Below are 18,492 nucleotides of genomic sequence, written 5' to 3'. Positions count from 1 at the left end.
TCCCTGTGGGCCAACTGGCTCATGGGTCTGACTTTGGGCAGCCTTAATTTAGACCATGACGGTCACACTTTATTTTGATGGTCCACTACAGCTTATCTGCAGATGCTCAAACTGTTAACATACTCAGTTGATTAGGAATAGTGGCAGGGTCTAAGGTTTAGGACCAGACTCAGGTTTAAAGTTAAGATTAGATTAGATTAGACTAGATTGCTAGATTGAGTCATATGTGAAAATTTGGGTGCCCTTGGTCAAATTATGTTTTGTTGAAGTTCTAAGTGAAAATAAGTGAACACATTCTATACAGAGAACACACTTCTGCACATTTTAATACACAACTACTGTTCATTTACTGAATTTAACATATTGGCTAAACACATAAACATAAAATGTGCTCTGTGGAAAAGTTATGGCACGTTCTACATTTTTTTCTCAATGTTAAACTCAGCAAATAAATAGATGTTGTGCCCTAAACTTTGCAGAAAGATTCCATATTCAAGTTTGATCTCTGTAAAAGATGTGTTCACTTATTTTCACTTAGAAAATCATCAAAACGTGTAATTTGACCAGGGATGCTGTATATGACTATGAAAACAAAAACAAAAGCATAGAAAATTCTGATATAGATTATTTCTCATTCATAGGACAGAAATTCTATTTAGGGTTCTAAACTTCCATACAACAACAGTACATTTGTGTTCAAAAGCAGACATTATGATTTGAATTTGATGAAAAATGTTTTTGTGTCTGCAGTCTTGGTTTTAAAAGGCATATTTTTTTTACAATTTTGCCATGTTTCTGAGATATTTTGACATTAATAAAGACCAAAAGTTGTTTACATAGAATGTAAATCAAAACTAAATGTAGTTCATTGCGTACCAATATTAGTCATATTGTACATTTGAATAATATAGCAAAACAGTAATAACTGTAGACTGAAGAGAGGGTTAGTGTGAGTGTTAGGTCTAAGATCAGGGGAAGTTAAAAGGAATTCCAGTGATTTTTCAAAATGTATGCATAATTAAATTATTGAGATGTAAACAAAGTCATTCAGAGTGGCTTGGTGTGAAATGTTCAGTTCTAGAGAAACTTTGTTCACAGTGTTGGTGATAGGAACCAGACGTCTGAAGAGTTTAATGTCTCTAAAATGTCTTTACACAAAATGGTTATGAATATGCTGCTTAACGACTGAGACATTGTTTTACAGAACTTCTCAGCCTGAAATGCACAGAGGTACATGCAGAGCATTGTGAGGCAAAATAATCCCCAAAGAAAACTCTTTTTTTTTCAGATTTATGACTATTAGCATCATCAACATTACATATAAAACCTCAGAAGACTTCTAGGTTCTATACTGGTTTAGGATGGTTAATAAAATGCCTACATTTGTGCAGTATGGACATGGAGAACCCTGGTTCCTGTCACCACCAGTGTAGAGAAACAGGTGTCAGTGTTTCTTTACAACTAACAATTTCACATCAAACCACATAGAATGACTTTGTTTACATCTCCACGGCTGAATTATGAAGAACAATTCTCATTTAAGGTGAAAGCAGTGGATATTTAGTTCAATCTAAGTTCAATTTGAACACTAGGTGAGAATCTACAAAGCACCATACAAATAAATGGTAACCTTAGTGACCTTCGTGTAACCTTAGTGACCAATGCTAATTGTGGACAGGTTCTATTCCTAAACATCTTCCTTTGAGTATGTCTCTCTTTCTGACCTTCTTGTTGGGCAGTGACCCGCTCGGTGTGGAGAAAGGAATGGCCTGGATTCTGAGTTTTGACCACTCCTCATTCAGCAGGTCCGTCCGTCCCTCAATCTTACGCCTGTTTGACAGGAACAGCGCCTAGATCGTACGAGCACACACACAAAGGACCTACATGAGCCAGCCAAAGTGACTTTTATGTACACAAATACACATAATAACGTGTTTCGCAGGGGGGACAAAATCACTTGTCTCACTAGCGAAATTTATCTAAATTAGCAGGTGATGAAGGCGTGATAACACAGATGAGGTAAAACATGACTGACCACGTGAAGAGAGCTTTGAGTTAGGGGTGAGTAATATGGCAACATTTTACTGCTGTCAGGATAAAATACTTCACAATACGCTTTTCTTAGTATTTCATGGGCATCATCTGAAGGACACTGAATAACCACGTTTACGAAGACAAATTTAGACAAATATAGGAAACCTGTAAACAACAAGAACCACATTAACTGCATAGTAACAATTAGCTGATTGGATTTCAGGCCATTATGACAACGTCTTATTATTTCTAATATATATATCTCGTGATATTCCATTTGTTTTTTCAAATCATTTACAGTTTTTTTTATGATTGCTTAAATGCTAAATTTAAAAGTAACATGGTCAGTCAAACCTGGAACTGAAGGAGCAAAACCTCAGCCCAGATCTGCACTACTAAAGCTCATTCTCAGCCTCACACTTTTAGCAAAACACTACACACTGTGTTTTGCAGACCACTAAACACACTCTTCCACATTAGACACAGAAATTAACATGATGTCACTTCTTTGCCATTGTCAAAACACCACACCTGTGAACTGATGGAACATGGCCGTCAGGTGTATAAACACTTGATTTGTAAACTTGCCAATCAAGTGTAAGCACTATAAAAAGGTAAGAGGTGAGCTTTTCTTAATTCATGCTTTCTTTTTTGTCTCCACAAATGTTTTTGCTGTGTTTATGCAATACATTCTGTTTAGAAAATGTTCTGTTCTGAATTTCAGAACAGTCCAAGGAAAATACTTTTAAAATACCACTAAATTAAAAACACATAACATTTTAAAAAGAAACACCACTGATGCTGGTTTTTAAATGAGCACACTGCATGTATCAGCTCATTAGATGAACCCTTAAGAGGACATCAGTCTGAGTAGACTGATAAATCAATGTGATGATTAGTTATTAATCTCAGTGTGACTGAGCTCTGCTAAAGCCTGAGTAGACTGATAAATCAATGTGATGATCAGTTATTAATCTCAGTGTTACTGAGCTCTGCTAAAGCCTGAGTAGACTGATAAATCAATGTGATGATTAGTTATTAATCTCAGTGTTACTGAGCTCTTTTGAGGGATGATCAAACTAATAATTTTTTCAGTAGTGGACATGTTTGCAAGTGATAACCTTAGCACTGGTATTGCACCACTAACTGTTTAATGACCCATTGGTTAGCCTGTTCCAGACTTCTGACTGGCTGTGCAAATTACATTCCATAATGCTTGCTCTGAGCGCTTCTTGATTAGTCTGTAGCCAGTTGCACTCAGTGAATATACCAACTTCCAGCATCCCACACTGATTTTAGCCACATCCACTGTCGGTTTTTATTTCAGAATAAGGCATCAAATAGAAAGAATTATTCAGGAATTGGTATCAAAATGAACAGATCAGTATCAAAGCATTCTAAATGATACCCAGCTCTAATAACATGAGTACAACACTTTTCAACCAATCAGATTGGAACTAACTGTTTTATACACTGTTATTCCGATGTTTTGCAAAGTGACCCCCCGCCAGCCATAATGCAGGTGGGTGTTAAGTGAGGTAGGGCACGTTCCAGCATCCTCACCTTCACCTCCTCGGCCTTGCGGATGCGTTTGAGCTGCCTGAGCCTCATGTACTCAGACTTGACCCTCTTCCTCCACTTCATGAGGCTGCGGGGGGCTTTAGTGGGGCACAGCCGGGTGCTGGATGCTTCATCCATCTCCTCCATCACCTTAAACACAGGAGGACACACTCAACACACACGCACAGGCCTTACACAACACACAGGGAAACACGCTCCAGTGATGACTGTAATACTAGCTTCTATTTTTGTCTTTATCTATCCACAAAGCTCTAATGAGCCACAGCCACTTGCATTCCTGAGGCAGAGAACAAAACAATATCACTGTAATTGGAGGCAGTGATGCTACAGTTTGTGTGTGTGTGTGTGTGTGTGTGTGTGTGTGTGTCACCTCCATGACCTCAAACACACTAAAGACACACTTACAAGCCCAGTGTTTCCCACACTCAGGCTATACTTGGGTGGCCCCCCAAGTATACTGGCAGTGATTTTCTCCCATGTTAAAAAATTTCCAAAATATTTCATACTTGTATGTATGAACGATGGCACATTTTGCATAACAAGATAATGCAAAACCTTCTTTATTTTCTTTTTTAAAATTAAAAATCATACATGACTTATTTGAATACCCAATAAAGGAAAAAGAACACCGAAACAAGTGTTAGTGTGTGTTTTGCTGGTATGAGTGGATCAGACACAGCGGTGCTGCTGGAGTTTTAAAAGACTATGTCCACTCACTGTCCACTCTATTAGACACTCCTACCTTGTCAGTCCACCTTGTAGATGTAAAGTCAGAGATGATAGCTCATCTGCTGCTGCACAGTTTGTGTTGGACATCCTCTCGTCCTTCATCAGTGGTCACAGGACGCTGCCCACAGGACGCTGTTGGCTGGATATTTTTGGTTGGTGGGCTATTCTCAGTCCAGCAGTGACATTGAGGTGTTTAAAAACTCCAGCAGCACTGCTGTGTCTGATCCACTCAGACCAGCGCAACACACACTAACACACCACCACCACGTCAGTGTTACTGCAGCGCTGAGAATGATCCACCACCCAAATAGTACCTGCTCTGTGGTGGTCCTGTGAGGGTCCTGACCATTGAAGAACAGGGTAAAAAAGGGCTAACAAAGTATGCAGAGAAACAGATGGACTACAGTCTGTAATTGTAGAACTACAAAGTGCACCTATATAGTAAGTGGAGGTGATAAAATGGACAATGGCTGGTTGGTGTATGTTCACCTACTGTGCCTACTGCAGTTTAGCCACGCCCATTCACACTGACGTTATAAGGAGTGTTTCAGCCAAGACAATCGAGGCACAGCCAATCAGAGCAGAGCTCATTTATTTATATCAGCCTGTGTAATTCCAGTGGATAAAGAGAGGTTAGGAAAAATGTTTTGAGTTCCTATGACGTCAAAAAAAAAAGTCCTTAAGAAAAAAAAAATGTGGGGCATGAGCCTTTAAACATTTTTTTTTATGTGCCCACAACTTTTACAGAGGCTATTTCAAGCTAATGCCAAGCGTACTCCTCCAGATGTGATAAGATCACATATAGCAGCATTTCCAGCTTTCCAGAAGCTTTCCGGGAATAAGAGAGCTTTTCCCGTTACTTGCAGTGATTCACACCTACAAACACTCACACATGGGAATTACAGCACGCATGACTCAAACTCTGTCACTGACCGCTGTTCACTCTGTGAACCTGTTCGCTCGGGCGCCCCCTGCTGGCAGCACGGCACAACTGCCGTTCACCATTTTTAAAGGGGTTTAAAGCCCTTCCTGGAAAAACACTCACATGCACACACAGCATTAGAGCCTTTCTCCTCATAAAGCCCTGATATTTCATACGGAGGTACAAAGGGGGGGTCTATAGTGCGCGTGAAGGCCATCACGGAGGCGCGTGCACGTGTGTGTGCGTCAGGGCATGTGTGTGGAGAGAAAAACACACATGCAGCTTCTCTCGTCTCGAGACTGGAAGTGGGCGTGACCCCTCCTCCTCCTCCTCGCGGCTAAAAAGTGCGCAGTGCACTTTCACAACAAGCCCTCGATGTCTTTTTCAATCCGAATGAAAATATGTATTTAAATAAAATGTGAGTCAAAGCAGCAGCGCGTGAAGGGAAAGCAGAGTGGGGGCGCGCGGGGGGAGATGGTGGTGGTGGTGGTGGTGGTGTTCACGAGCAACAACAGCACGAGCCGTTAGCGTCGAAAAAACACGAAGCTGAAGTCAGCTTCTTATTCGAATTTTTCCGTTCCACCTTAAATGGTGCAAGCATTCATGTAACTGCTTGCACCATTTAAGGTGGAACGGGAAAATTCGAGCAAGACGCTGGCGAATAGGAAGCCAACTTCAGCCTCGCTCGGAAACACTTCTGAGATGGCAGAGAAGCTTTCAGTGCAGCGAAGAAGCGAAACAGCAGAAAACACGCCGCTCCGCGCAAACCAGCGCGTGCTAGCAATGGCAGCACGCACGCGGAACGCGGCTATAAACACGCGTGCAACATTGCAGAGGATTTGCTGCTGTGAAACAAACACACACACGCGCGCGCGCACGGACAGTTAGTGAAATACCTCTGGACTCTCGTGTCCTCGCGGTTAAATGGCTGCGCGTTCACAGTTCCTCCTCTTCAGCCTCCGGATAAACTCCGCGCAGGGAGCGCAGGTTAATCCCCCCCGCTAGCGCCCGGGCAGCACCGCAGCGCGCGCAGCGGCCCAGGCTCGAGCTGAGCTGCCTTCCAGTTTTTTAGGAGCTGCGCACTCGGGGCTGGTCGGAGTGTGACGTCTTTATTAGGAGCGACTGCACGGAGTCTCACACACACACACACACACACACACACACACACTCAACAGCAGCAAACATGACTCATCACATCACTGATTATATAAAAGTTTGATGAATTATATGCAAATTATTTAAGGAAATAATAACAATTAATAAAATAATGATAATGTACATGATAATATTATTGTGATAACATATAATTATTCAGAATATACTACTACTACTATTACTACTACTGCTACTACTACTACTACTACTTATTATTATTATTATTATTATTAGTAGTAGTAGTAGTAGTAGTAGAAGTATTAGACGTAGTAGCATCAGTATTTTATAGATAGATAGATAGATAGATAGATCACTTTATTAATCCCAGAGGGAAAGTCTATTATTATTATTATCTTTATGATTAGTAACAATAGTAACAATAAAGGTAATAATATTAGCATTGGTATTTGTGTTATATGTAGATTTATTATTATTATTATTATTATTGTTGTTGTTGTTGTTATTATTATTATTATTATTATTATTATTATTATTATTATTATTATTATTATTATTGTTGTTGTTGTTAATCTATTTGTTTTAGATTATTATCAAATTCGGCTGCTAAATCACCACTGTTGTTATTATTGTCTTATTAGCTTGTTATTACTTTAGCTTGCTCTATTGGAGAGCAATTAAAGTGCAAGGGAGCGCCTGCTAGACCAGTTATAACTCAATAAAAACACTTCATAATTTCATAATATCTTACTTCTTATCGGTGTCAGTAACTACATTTAGAGCACACTGATGCCACTGATGCCATATTGATGTCATTATGATTAGTGAATGGACGCTGTAGATGCTGCTCTTTCCACTGTTTAAAAACAGGCACAGAAGCGTTTTTCATCATCTCTTACTGACATACACACTATGGGCAGGCTTTCCATACAGGGATCAAGCCTAGTCCTGGACTACACAGCACTCTGAATGGAGATTTTCCATCAAATGAAAAATACAGTCCAGGACTAGTTAACTGGCAATATATATCCAAAAGTATCCAGACACCCCTTATTTAGTGAATTCAGCTACTTCAAGGTGCACATATTACCGACACAAACATTTAACCTTGCACACAAAACTTAATCTCCATAAAAAAAGCACTGACCAATAGAATGGGGCACTTAAGAGCAGCCGCTCATGAGCCTACAATCACCAAACCCAATGGCGAATGTATGCTAGAAGGGTATAAAGCCCCCCAGCATTGCGCTGTGGATCAGTAGAACTGTGTTCTCTTGAGAGTGATGGATACCTGACCTCACTAATACTCTTATAGCTGAATGCAATCAAATCCACACAGCAATGTTCCAATTATTATTTTAGCTTGCTCTATTGGAGAGAAATTAAAGTGCACGGGAGCGCCTGCTAGACCAGTTATAACTCAATAATAACACTTCATAATTTCATATTGTCTTACTTCTTATCGGTGTCCGTAACGCCAGCGTGCACTACATTTAGAGCGCACTGATTAGAATCCTTGTGCTCATTATTAGTAGATGCACAAATCTATGTGGGAGTAATATTGACTTTATTTATTTATTTATTTATTTATTTATTTCCTAACTGTACTTCGACATGCCCCGCCCCGTCCGCGCTATGACTGGTTAAGCCTGACCAGCCTCCTGAACTGGGATTGGCTAATCGGTGATACTCACCGTCTGTGGGACCGCTCTGTTCTAGAACGCTAAAGCTGAGAGCGGGTGGGCGGGGCTTGGCGGAATACGGGTGGAAAATAATAAACGCTGGAACCGAGCTGCTTTGACTGCCTGACACGTGACTCGGATTAAGCGCGCAGCGCCGCCCAGCGGACAGCGCCGGTAACTCTCCATTGCATGAAAGCGCAGACATGCAAGGCCAGAAGAGGAACTAAGGCGGCAGACACGAGTGAATACACAAATAACACAAACAACTAAATAAACAGTTTACAACAAATACATACAATTACAAGAACAGTATAAAAGTAACATAAAATCTGCTTTTTATTTCGCCATTTAAAAGCCCTTCAGACAAAGCTTAAAGTAACTAAAGGCGTGCAAGCAAGCAAGCAGACAGGTAAACCAATAGAAAGCTAAAATGTAAATAAAATAATAATAATAGTAATTCAGTTAATTAATTTATATAGTCATTTATTTATTTTTTTTGGCAGGTACATGCACCAGACAACGTATTCTTTTTCTTATTTCTTTGTTTGTTTGTTTTACTTCATGCCCATATTAACTCATAGAGGTCGTTTAATTGTGTACAGTAGGACCCTCTTTGCCTTTCCCCCTCCTCCCTCCACATTTGACATATTTTCCGCTTGTTTTTCTAACGGGATTGTTCTTTAAGATGCACCGAGCAAATGATCCACTAGATGGCGACATAAAGTCGTTTTATAGAGTGACGCATTAGAGAGACCCACACAAAAACCCACTACAGCACAAACTCCTCAGTCTGCAGCTCCTCCACTGATGCCATATTGATGTCATTATGATTAGTGAATGGACGCTGTAGATGCTGCTCTTTCCACTGTTTAAAAACAAAAGCAACTCAGGCACAGAAGCCTTTTTCATCATCTCTTACTGACATACACACTATGGGCAGGCTTTCCATACAGGGATCAAGCCTAGTCCTGGACTACACAGCACTCTGAATGGAGATTTGCCATCAAATGAAAATTGCAGTCCAGGACTAGTTAAGTGGCAATATATATCCAAAAGTATCCAGACACCCCTTATTTAGTGAATTCAGCTACTTCAAGGTGCACATATTACTGACACAAGCATTTAACTGTGCACACAAAACTTAATCTCCATAAAAAGCACTGACCAATAGAATGGGGCACTTAAGAGCAGCCGCTCATGAGCCTACAATCACCAAACCCAATGGCAAATGTATGCTAGAAGGGTATAAAGCCCCCAGCATTGCGCTGTGGATCAGTAGAACTGTGATCTCTGAAGTGATGGAGCTCCATCCAATTCCTCTGGGATTAGTTGGAGTGTCCAGAACTGATCATTCGACATCAGTACCTGACCTCACTAATACTCTTATGGCTGAATGCATCAAATCCACGCAGCAATGTTCCAATATCTAGTGTAAAGCCTTCCTAGAAGAGAAGAGGCTGTTACTGCAGCAAAAAGGGAGTAGCTCCCTATTAACCCTGCACGTATTAGCAGAGATTAAAAAAAAGTTTGATTCACTTTTCTTTCATAAAATGGATCTGATTATTAAAATCAAAAACATTTAATAACAGTAATGTGTGCTGGGGTTCTTTTGGGGGATGTTGCCTCGAGGCAACATTGTGCAACAATGAGAAGAAATGATGTAGACCCATATTCCCTGAAGTGGTGAGACTTGTTTTTTGACTGGCTAAATTGATTGAACTGTCACACATTGTTGCTTCTAGGCAACAAACATATTTCTGCAAATTCTTCCAGCAAGAAAAAATTCTTGTGAATGTTTAAAAAGCGCCCACTAAGAGACAGTATGACCAAGTAAATGCTTTTAATTGACTCAGTCAAGCTCCTCCCTTTATTGTTAACTGTATTGTTGTCTTTAAATATGTATAATATTATTGTAAAGCGAGGAAAATGGGTTTGTTGCCCTGAGGCAACATTGTGCAATAGAGCGTTGATAGCCTTGATGAGCAGGTGTCCACAAACTTTGTGTCCACTCTGTAAAGTGTAAAAGACAGGAAGTCAGAAAGAAGCTGTAAGTTTATGGGATGGGGACAGTTTTGGTGGTCTACCCAGTTTTGCATGGTTGTTAGGGGTCCATTTCCTCCAGGCTACAGCACAAGTATAGCCAGCATTCCAGCATTCCAGCAGTCCTCCACATATTTTAATACTTTTTTGTAGGCCACGTGTGCAAACTTCTGTTTTTTTTTCACTTATTTTTCTTTGATTATCTCATAATTATGTAAATTATTACCATAATTCTTCAGAAAGATCGCCTGAAAAATGACTGACTTGTACTCACTGGAAAATACAATGAATAAAGGGTGGACCTCTGACTTTTTCACAGTACTGTGTACACTCTTAAAAATGATGGTTCTTCAGGGGTTTTAGTAAAGAAAATGGTTCTATATAGAACCACACACCCTCAGAATACCTTTTTTTCATGATTAAATGGTTCTTTACATTGTGAAAGGGTTCTTCAGGTTGATGGAGAATCTCTAGGATGGTTCCATACAGCTTCATGTAACCCTAAAAGGGTTCTTCTACTGTTACAATGTCAAGCTTGTAACAATAGAAGAACCTTTTTTGGTGCTATCTGGTACCCTATTCAAAAAAATGTCTTACCATACCCATATCAATCTGAAGAATGCTTTCTCAATGCAAAAGAACCCTTTAATCATAAGCAAAAGGTTCTTTGAGTGTTTGTGGTTTCATTTAGAATCATTTTCTTTACCACAGAACCCTTGAAGAACCATCTTTTTAGAAGTGTAGTGCATGGGTAGCTGTATAAGACCTAGTGAGCTACCGCTGTGATGATATGACGACAAGTGACTGTCTGTTACAGAATAAAAATTTCACTTTGTTTTCCTCCATAGATCCACAGTCAGTGCACTTTCCAAAAAGCTCAGGTGGTTCAGCTGGTGATGAGGAGCAGAAATTGGAGAAGAAACCATGACAGAAGCCAAAGCTTTTGGGAACACTGCACTGGAAATATTGGTGCTGTGACAAATACAGGATTCAGGTGTCGTCGGTTGCACTTGAATACAAGGTCAGTATCATTTGCTGGGCTCTAAAAGGTAAAAAGACGGATCCTCAGTAGGACTAGGTCCTATGAAGACTCCTCATTTGTATTACATAATGCAAAACAGACAATCTACAAGGCTGCTTTGTCACGTCACTGGAAAGACGACTGTGCGTCAAATGAAAGGGGAATACACTGTTGCTTGGAATGACATTAAGCTAGCAAGCAAATAATGCAATGTGGCAGGCAAAACATCAATAAATATGTAATTACATGCTGTCCTTAAACTTGTTATGCTCATTGAAAGCAGGTGCATTTCAATCCCTGCATTTAAGGAAACAGCATACTGTATATTTAACTACTTTACTGGCCTTTTGAAGCATTGTGCAGTACAAATTGTGTAGCTCATTGACCTTAAAAGGGGAATTCCACTGATTTTTCAGAATTTTTGCATAATTCAGTTGTTGCAATGTAAACACAGTAATTCAGAGTGGTTTTATGTAAAACAGCTTGTTGCAGAGAAAGTTATAGACTCAGATTTCTTTACATTGGTGGTGATGGGAACCAGGGGTCAACACAAATATAGCTATTTTATTTACTATCCAAAACCACTGATAAACCTACACACAATTTTATATATAATGTTTATGATGGTAAAATAGTGGGAAATCTGAAAGACATATATTTTTGGGGGGCTATTTTGCCTTACAATGTCCTACATGTACCCTTTTGCCACAAATGGATTCAAATAAATGGATTAACAAGATGTTTTAGACCAAAACCTTTGTAAAACAAAACTATTATAAAACAATGTTGTAGGCATTCAGGCAGCGTATTAACTATTACTAAACTATTTTGTTTAACAATTTTCTGTTAGGGAGCTTTTAGAGACATTCCCTTTTTAGAGAGTTCCCCTTTAAGTATCGGCTGTTCAGTAGGCTAAGTGTTGCTAGCCATTCTTATACACAGACTAATATTTGATAATCCATCAAACATTTCAGAAAGCTGACACATAAACTAAACCAAACTAATTTCAACACATGCAAACATTCCTTATACATAGCTTATAATAGCAACTTACATTTGGACACCTTCATTTTAATGCACGATTACTGTTTATCTGCTGAGTGTAAGGAGCCCATATCATGGAAAACATGAAAAAAAGCTGTTCTTCCTTTTTTATTAAATAAAATAGTTTGACAAAAATGTAAACCATGTTCAATTCTCAAAACATACCATTCACTCTCAGTCCATTTATGGAAACTAAGCTGCAAAAAAGAGTTCATTTTTACTCCCATTGCTATGCTGTCATATAAACCAATACATTTCAACAAACATATCAATCCATCTATTCAGCCTACAGCAGTTTAGCTCCACCCTCTCACAACTAAGTTGGGCAGTACAGTTCATCACTGCATCCACAAAAGCAAGTTAAAACTCTAAAATGCAAAGAAGAAACCACATATAAACAGGATCCAGCAGTGCTGCCACCTTCTCTGGGCCCAAGCTCTTTTAAAATGAACTGAGGGGAAGTGGGGAAGTTATAAGGAGTGTAACAGTAGAAAGCTGAGACATAATGGAGACATAAAGGGGCAGGACTGAACAATTTTATGTAAATAGAGGCAGGTATTGGGCAGTATAGAGGCTCTCTGGATGTTTACTTTTTGCTAAAAAGAAAAAAGAAAAAGAAACCATTAGTTTTATAAGTGCATCATAAATAAAATATTCTATTATTGTTAATAATTTAATACTGAAAAAAAGTAACGAATGTTCTAATATTTTTTTTAGGGCCACTGTCAGTCACAGGCCCTTAGAATAGTCCTAATTGTTCCCCCCATACGGCATCCCTGTACATTGACATGACAGTTTTGTAACTGCAGAAAATCTAACTTTGGCAATAATTCATTTTCACAGGCCCTTCAGTAATCTGATAATAAGAAAACACTGGGTCTCCAAATACACAACATGCACCTCTACTGTTGGTGAGAAACGCAGCATTAAACTTAAACAAGCATGATGTGATGAAAATTCAAATTTCCTGCTGCAGTTTTTTTAACATGAAGAAAATATTTGTTTAGGAGTTTATTTGGTGTCAATTTGTATATAATGTAGTGATGTTGCAATTTCACAACTTTGAATAGGTGTTTAGTGTTTACTGTTTTCTGGGCAGCTCTAATCTGCTTCTGATTTCACTTACATAGAAAAAGTCAGAGTGTGGATATACATGCACTGAGAAACTTGACGGTTCAGCTAAACATTCGGATCTCTTTAGCAAAGTTCTTGACATCAGATAACTGTTTTCAGTGTGCTTTATCATTAGACTTAGATCTGCAGCAGAAGCAGAAAGTATACAGTATTAAAAAAACGCTGTGAAAAATGTAAATAAAAACAAAATGCAATGATGTGCAGATCATTAAAACCCTAGATTTTATTGAAAATAGTACAAAGAAAACAAATCAAATGTTGAAACTGAGAAATTTTATTGTTTACTGAAAAATATTTGCCCATTTGATGCCAACAACACATTCCAAAAAAGTTGGGCCAGGGCAACAAAAGGCTGGTAAAGTTGAGTAATGCTAAAAAAGCACCTGGTGATTGATTGACAGCAGGTCAGTAACATGATTGTGTATACAAAGAGCATCTCAGAGAGGCTGAGTCTTTCAGAAGTAAAGATGAGGAGGGGTTCACCACTTTGTGAAAGACTGCACCAAGAAAATAGTGCAACATTTCCAGAATAACGTTTCTCAATGTAAAATAGCAAAGAACTTTTGCTTTTCATCATCTACAGTACATAATAACATTAAAAGATTCAGAGAATCTGGAGAAATCTCTGTATGCAAGGGACAAGGCCAAAAACCAGTATTTGCTGGCCATGAACTTCGGGCCCTCAGGCAGCACTGCATTAAAAACAGACATGATTCTGTAGAGACAATTCTGAAAACCATTGTCTGTGAAAACAGTTCATCACTGCCTTCACAAATGTTAATTAAAACTCTAAAACGCAAAGAAGAAACCACACATAAACAGGATCCAGCAATGCTGCCACCTTCTCTGGGCCCAAGCTCATTTAAAATGGACTGAGGGGAAGTGGAAAAGTGTGGTTTGACAAATCAAAATTTGACATTACTTTTTGGGAACCATGGACGCTGTGTCCTCTAGGCTAAAGACCACTCAGCGTGTTATCAGTGCACAGTTCAAAAGCCAGTATTCATGATGGTATAGGGGTGCTTACAGAGTGTTGTTAAAAGAAGAGGTAATGAAACACAGTGGTAAACATGCCCCCTTCCCAACCTTTTTGGAACATGTTGTTGGCATCAAATTCAAAATGGGCAAATATTTTTCAAAAAACAATAAAATTTCTCAGGTTCAACATTTGATATGTTGTCTTTGTACTATTTTCCTTTAATAATATGGTTTACATGATTTGTATATCATTGCATTCTATTTTTATTGACATTCTGCACAGCGTCCCAACTTTTTTGTAAATGGGGTTGTATGATTCTTGAATTTTTTTATTGGAATAGAGCTTTTACATTATGTTAGCAGTTCAACTAAAAGGTTCTTTAAGGAACCTAAAGTGGATCTTCAGTGGCATCCCTCCAGAGAACTTTCTGGCACCTTAATTTTTTAAGAGTGAGAAAAAAATCCACATCATCAGTCTGCTTTGCAGGCTCAGTTCTCTTAAGCTTGAGTCACTGAATCACTGGCGCCCATATGCTCAGTTGTTAGCTGTTGGTCATATATTTCCAGGCTACCTTTAAGTCTCTCAGATTCCTGAACCCATTCCTAATGGTTTCCCCTCATTCGGAGTGGCTAAACATGGAGAAACTCGGCCTGCATAAACAACATGATGTTTCCATTTTCTGTAGCTTTCAGATGGTGGTCCAAAATGTGTGTGGGTGCGTCCGATGGGAAAAATGTTTAATCACAATCGCATTGTTGCATAAATAGAAGATTTAATAAATTGGCTCCCCGGAGTATTCATTTCTCGTTAAATAGATCTGTTGACCTGATATTGTGTTTGGAGTGTTGCTCTTGTACCAGATGTACCGGTAAAGGTTTCCTCCACTCAGCCAGGCTCACTGCAGCTCAGTTTTGGGAATCGTATTGGCCTCTGGGACGTTTTTGTGGAAATGGGACGGAGTTGCATTCTTGGCTGAGATCCTGTGCAGGTGCTTAGCTCTTTACTCTTCAGCTCCGGATGATGGAGGACCATGCTCCGTGATGGACCGAGGTTTCAGCAGTTTTATGGTCTGCAGGCCTGTCCTCAGGGCTTCTCTCTGGACGCTGTCACGTTTATCCTGGACCCAACAACAAAAGCAAACAGGCTCGGGAAGACAGGCGCAAGAGGGAGGCCTTATCTGTGGAAAAGTTTTCATTTTTGCGAAATGTAAACCCAGCGTGTTGGTTTTGGCTGGCGAGGTGGAGTGTGATATCTCCAAATGTGTGGGGGGTGAGGAGAGCTTTCCCTGCCTTCACTCTGAAGCTAGCCAGGGAAATGTGCTTGGGGCAATGACCGCTGAAATGATTTTGGACATCTTTGCACTTCAAAGGCATAAGAGTGCGTGCGCACACACACTCATACAATAAAGTACAAATCCACTCAAGTGGGGCAAAATCACTGTAATGCGCAGCCTGTTATTGCTGTTATAAAACGCATGATGAAAACACCAATATTGTTCAGGATACTGTTGAAAATAATTGCAAAAAAACTTAAAAACTTCCACCAAGCAATCCGTTATTTTTCATAGCAACTGTTACCAGGTTGAGAAATTGAGCAACTGGTAAAATCTGTGAATAGACAGTGCATTATTAGCTTCATATTCATTTTGTATGAATGTGAAGGTTCACACCATTACACTTTTGTCAGATTGTCAGATAATCTTGCTTGTTTTAAGAAATGTGGTTGAAACCATCAAAATTATCTGCCAGTATAGTGAGATAATTTTACTCAATGAAATTACCTAAAACAAGTAAACAATGTCTAGAAATAAGCTAGATAATCTTATAATCAGTACACAACCACCTTAAAATTGAACATTTTACATATATAGACTACATACATACATCATCTAAACCGCTTATCCTTCTGGGTCCTTTCTGTGTGGAGTTTGCATGTTCTCCCTGTGTCTGCGTGGGTTTCCTCCAGGTACTCCGGTTTCCTCCCACAGTCCAAAAACATGCAGTCAGGCCAATTGGGCAAGCTAAAATAGTCCCTAGGTGTGAATGTGTATGTCTGTCTGTCTGCCCTGCAATGGACTGGCGACCTGTCCAGGGTGTATCCTGCCTTCCGCCCAATGACAGCTGGGATAGGCTCCAGCACCCCACCGCGACCCATATATAGACTAGATTTAAGATCATTTCACTTGACAATATAATATTTTTTACAGTGTAGTTAACCTGTAGCAACCAAAGTAGGTAGTTCCCTACATGGTGCAGCAGTTTCATTCTGCTGCCTGAGGCACCGGCAGAAAGAGCTGATAATAGCTAGGCTCAAGTTCATTATTACATTGTACTCGTATAAATTTACTAAAATGATAGTATTTTAAGTGAAGCAATTTAGCATTACTTATCATCAGTGGTGGACAGTAATGAAGTAAATGTAATTCGTTGCTGTACTTAAGTAGTTTTTTTTGTGTATCTGTACTTTACTGAAGTATTTCCATTTTGGGTGACTTTTTACTTTCACTCCACTACATTTCAAAGCCAAATCTTACTTTTTACTCCACTACATTATGAGAAATCTGTTGTTCCTTTTGACTTATGTGTGCATAAAAACGTAACATGTCAAAAAGAAAGAAGCGTGAAGCAAACGCACCAATCAGGGCACAGCGCGCACTTTGTTTTGAGCTTGTTTTGATGTGTTGGACATACCGACCCAGTGCAGCACACGGTTCAACGTCAGTGCAACAGCGTAAAATTTTGGGAGTGTCTATTCAACATAAATGATGGAACTAACATAACTTTGTGTAAATAGACCACAATATAGAAATATGTACACATATGCAGTTGTGATTGACGTCTTTTTTCTGAATTTATACAAACACTATTTCATTTTATAGTAGTTTATTTTGGCTAGTTTATGTTTATGAACAGAGACCTACAGATGTAGTTTAGTAAAGGAAAACTCATTGGTGAATCTGAGTTTAAAGCAAGTTTTTATTAAACTTAAACTTGTAACTAAGTTGCAAATAAATCTTAAACTGAAACTTTGCTTGTTATTTCAGAGCCACTCGGTTCTATCTAATGGAAATTGTTTGCCTTCAGTGTTTTGTGTTCATGATAATTTTAACAGACATCAGCGTCACTAGTTAATGACATTCTATTAAAAGACTGGTTTACCAAGAGTGACACTGGAGTACTTTTACCTAAAATGAGTTAATGAAGTTAATGAGTCTTGTTACAAAAATGATAATAGGACATTACAGTCATAAAGAATCTTTTAGTACTTTTACTTTCGATACTTAAGTACATTTGAAGGCAAATACTTTTGTACTTTTACTTAAGTTCGTCCACCACTGCTTATCATGCTTGATATCAGTTTAATACCTCTTCACAAGCTCACTGTTTTCAAGCTTACAGATGTAAGCTGAAAAAAAAACATTAGCTGAGGTAGCTTAGCATTTGTCTGTTTACCTAAAAGACTGGCTGACTTTCTCTGTACATTTCAAGCCACATGTGATCTACTGTGGCTTTTTGTGGTCTTGATATGGCTTTAATTTAACGTAGTAATGGCAAAATGCTGAGTGGCGCGCTGTGACGCACGAATGCATTGAACAGTCCCCTTCACATGCATGTGTGTTACGCAGGCATATGGCCACTACAGATGAATGCCTGTGATTTCAGTTGTTTCTATGTGTAAATAACAGTATATGTTGGTTTTACCTTCAAAGTAAACACCAGAACAGGGCCTAAAGCCAAACGAAGAGTCTCTGTTAAAAACAGTGGTGATTTTTTTGTGTGACACTGCGCATCCGGTGTGCAGTGGCCTTTACAGAACGCAGTGCTTAAGATGTAAAGATACGTACATGTAAAATGTATTCCCATATTGGTGCATCTCTAATTTTCTGTAACAACACAGCAAATTAAAGATATATTAAAAAACATTGTAAGTGTTTTTTTCTGACTATTCGGGTTTTGGTGTTTTAATGACTTAATTTTTGTCAGCAACACTATCACAACTTAGCATCAGAGGCGGCGTCAGGACTATGGTTTAGGACAGGCATGACAAATTCAGGAACAGGCAGATACTTACTCCCGTGGATGGGAACGGGGGGTATAGGTCACAGAAAGCAAAGTACAGTACAGTGGAAAAGTCAGAGACCTCCTTTCATTTATTTAATTCCCAGTTAAAACAGTCATTAAGTTCTAGTTTTTTATTTTTTTTTGTTCATTTT

General features: G+C 39.0%; 1 protein-coding gene across 4 annotated transcripts in view; it reads right to left on the bottom strand.

Moving 5' to 3' along the window:
- Positions 1–6,351, bottom strand: part of ezh1 (enhancer of zeste 1 polycomb repressive complex 2 subunit) — a 38,199-nt gene extending 31,848 nt beyond the window's left edge. For all 4 annotated transcript variants that reach the window (XM_036589190.1, XM_036589187.1, XM_036589189.1 and 1 more), the window contains exons 1-3: positions 6,163–6,351; positions 3,598–3,744; positions 1,725–1,850 (exon numbers count right to left, since the gene is read on the bottom strand). In XM_036589190.1, the coding sequence (XP_036445083.1) occupies positions 1,725–1,850; positions 3,598–3,741 (270 nt within the window). In that variant the 5' untranslated portion in view covers positions 3,742–3,744; positions 6,163–6,351. The remainder of the gene's footprint in view (positions 1–1,724; positions 1,851–3,597; positions 3,745–6,162) is intronic.
- Positions 6,352–18,492: the final 12,141 nt, after the last annotated feature.

This window comes from Colossoma macropomum, unplaced genomic scaffold, assembly GCF_904425465.1.
Source record: "Colossoma macropomum unplaced genomic scaffold, Colossoma_macropomum, whole genome shotgun sequence".
NCBI classification, from domain to species: domain Eukaryota; kingdom Metazoa; phylum Chordata; class Actinopteri; order Characiformes; family Serrasalmidae; genus Colossoma; species Colossoma macropomum.
Note: the sequence above shows the minus strand (reverse complement) of the source record. Positions and strands in the feature narration are given on the sequence as shown.